This window comes from Fopius arisanus, unplaced genomic scaffold (genome assembly GCF_000806365.1).
Source record: "Fopius arisanus strain USDA-PBARC FA_bdor unplaced genomic scaffold, ASM80636v1 scaffold00013, whole genome shotgun sequence".
NCBI lineage: Eukaryota > Metazoa > Arthropoda > Insecta > Hymenoptera > Braconidae > Fopius > Fopius arisanus.
In genome coordinates, this window is record NW_011887752.1 from 991,821 (window position 1) to 994,225 (window position 2,405).

The following is a 2,405-nucleotide window of genomic DNA, read 5'->3' on the forward strand; positions in this document are numbered from 1 at the left end:
ATCTGTAGTCATGCTGTCGACAATTTTCTTGTTGTAAATCGGCACGTATAAATTGATGACCCGCCCTGCTATCAGGAGAGCGAAGCAGAATAAAACTCTCAACTGAAGGAGACAGTCTGTTTTTGGCCACAGGAATGGCGATAGTGTCTTTATCTTGTACCATATGTTCTGCCAGGTTGAAGAATTATCGTCTGGTCGCTGTTAGTAAATTATATTAGCATTCATAGAGAGAAATTGTCATTAATTCTGTTGAATATTCAATAGAAAAAAGTCAACAGATTTTTATTTTTTTCTCTCTGGATTTTTCACTTCAGAAGCTTTTATATCAAAATTATCGATCGCGGAATTTCTTCATAGTTTTCCCAAAATTTTTTGGTCCTTTTAAGCAGATTTATTCTCAAGAATTCTTATAGAAACAATCTCAATAGAATATTTATATAGAAAAATTCAACTCGATCGACTTTTTCTTTGAAGAATCCAATAGAACCGGAATTGAATTGAATTTTTGTATGGGTGGAATCATACTTAATCATTGATCAAACATATACAAAAAATAAAGCATTGAAAACTTCAATAAACTCGCTGGAAAATTCTATTCGTTTCATCTTTAGGTTTTTAGGAAGTATTCAATACAAAAAACTGATAAAATTCTATTAAAAATTTTTTCCTGAAAATTTCAATACAATTTTTAAACGAGTTCACTAGATTATGTATCAAATTTTTTCATCAACAAACGGATTTGTAATAAATTAATTCGCTAATGAAATGAAATAATTATTAAAGAAGTAAAATAAATAATATAAGAGAAAATGAAAAGGAATTTTTGATTTATAAATAACGTACATCGTGATAATAAGTAGATCTCGGCCCCATGTCATTGTTCAGGGATGCGTAATCAATCTCAGAGTTGCCGATAATTCCAGGAGCCCTTAGACCAAGTGCGAATATCATGAGATTGCTCACGTATCTGAGTACGAACAGTGCCATCTCTATCTGATCGCTCGGTCTGCAAACGTTTAATTATAAAGTAAGAGTCTGTGGACATAAATAAATACACTTGAGTTGAATTGGGTGGGACGTACGTGTTGAGATGGAACCACCACTCGGATTTTCCAATGTTGATGAAGACGAGGTTCTCTCCAATGAATGCAAGAGTCCAGAATCCCAGGAGAACCACTCCATGACCACCTGGTGGAACACTCGGCAGCAGTTGGTGACGCTCTATCTTCAGGATGTACACGGAATAGGGGTAAACTATCGTCGTCAGGATTGTCGTGAGTATCTGAAGGCATTTTAAGTCAACTGTATCAGTAAAACTTATAAAAATTCAATAATGAAAATCTACAATCCAGAATTAAATGGAAAATTACAAAACAAATCATAGAAAGCATAATAATAAATTATAAAATAAAATAGATACTAAAAATTGTGAAAAGAATTTTTAAAATTGGATAAACTCATCTGTATAAATGAAAACATTCAGAGAAAAACTGGAATAATAAAAACAAATTAGGAACGATAAAATCAGTTATCAATTAAGAATAAAACGTAATCAACAGTATTGCAGAATAAACAATGAATAAATTGTGAGTTGATAATTTAAAAATGAATTTTCTAAAATGAACATTGAACTTTTTTTTCTATGGAAAATAGAAAGTTTATTTTCTATTTATTTAACATAAATAAATATTTGCTGCTTTTCTCACCATGTACCCATAAACTCTCTTATCATCGAGAACAGTAGCCTGGAGGATGATTCTGAGAATGCTGAGGACTGGTACGAAATATAGGAAGAACTTCTGGAGAAGGTAGAGTTTGCTGCTGGGAAGTCTGGAAGTAGTGAAACGTGTTCCCCACTTCTTGTAGATCCACAGCTGAACCGTTCCGCATAATAAAATATAAGCAGATATCACACTGATACTGATAGTGTCCACGAAGCACTTGGAGATCCCATGGTCCACCCATATCTCAGTAAAGGTCACATTCGGTGGGCAGTACCCCATTGACACATTGATCATTTTAATTTATGGACAATTTGCTTCTTCTGCCAGTGAAAATTTAGCTCGACAATTCAAAAATACCCCCAAAATAGCACAGATCAGATTGAAGAGCCACTTTAATCCCTTTTAATCGAGCTTAAACCTTCAAGTGTCCTCGACGATCTTCGCGATGTTTTTGAAAAGTCATCACAGCTGATGACACCACTATGTACCACTATGCACAGCGCGCACAGCTGATGTAAACCGTCTACATAAGCCGGAGTCTAGGCCTACATAACCTCAAAGCAGTTCTGCATCATCTAAAACAGGTTTTATTATTTTTACTTGGATCATAATGTGTAATTCAATGGAAAAATTTGACGATTTCTCCAAAAATTTGTTGATACTTGCCATGAACTCTATGGA

At 34.0% G+C, this 2,405-nt stretch overlaps 2 protein-coding genes across 2 annotated transcripts in view; one reads left to right on the forward strand and one right to left on the reverse strand.

The window, feature by feature from the left end:
• Hmt-1 (ABC transporter ATP-binding protein/permease Hmt-1) overlaps positions 1-2,043 on the reverse strand; it is a 3,928-nt gene extending 1,885 nt beyond the window's left edge. The window contains 4 exon segments of the mRNA XM_011299235.1: positions 2-198; positions 844-1,006; positions 1,083-1,282; positions 1,707-2,043. Coding sequence (XP_011297537.1) covers positions 2-198; positions 844-1,006; positions 1,083-1,282; positions 1,707-2,018 — 872 coding nt within the window. The 5' untranslated portion in view covers positions 2,019-2,043.
• The window catches only part of LOC105263151 (probable trans-2-enoyl-CoA reductase, mitochondrial), a gene marked incomplete in the record, with an annotated part of 4,171 nt that continues 2,971 nt past the window's right edge, over positions 1,206-2,405 (forward strand). The window contains 2 exon segments of the mRNA XM_011299178.1: positions 1,206-1,274; positions 1,742-2,308.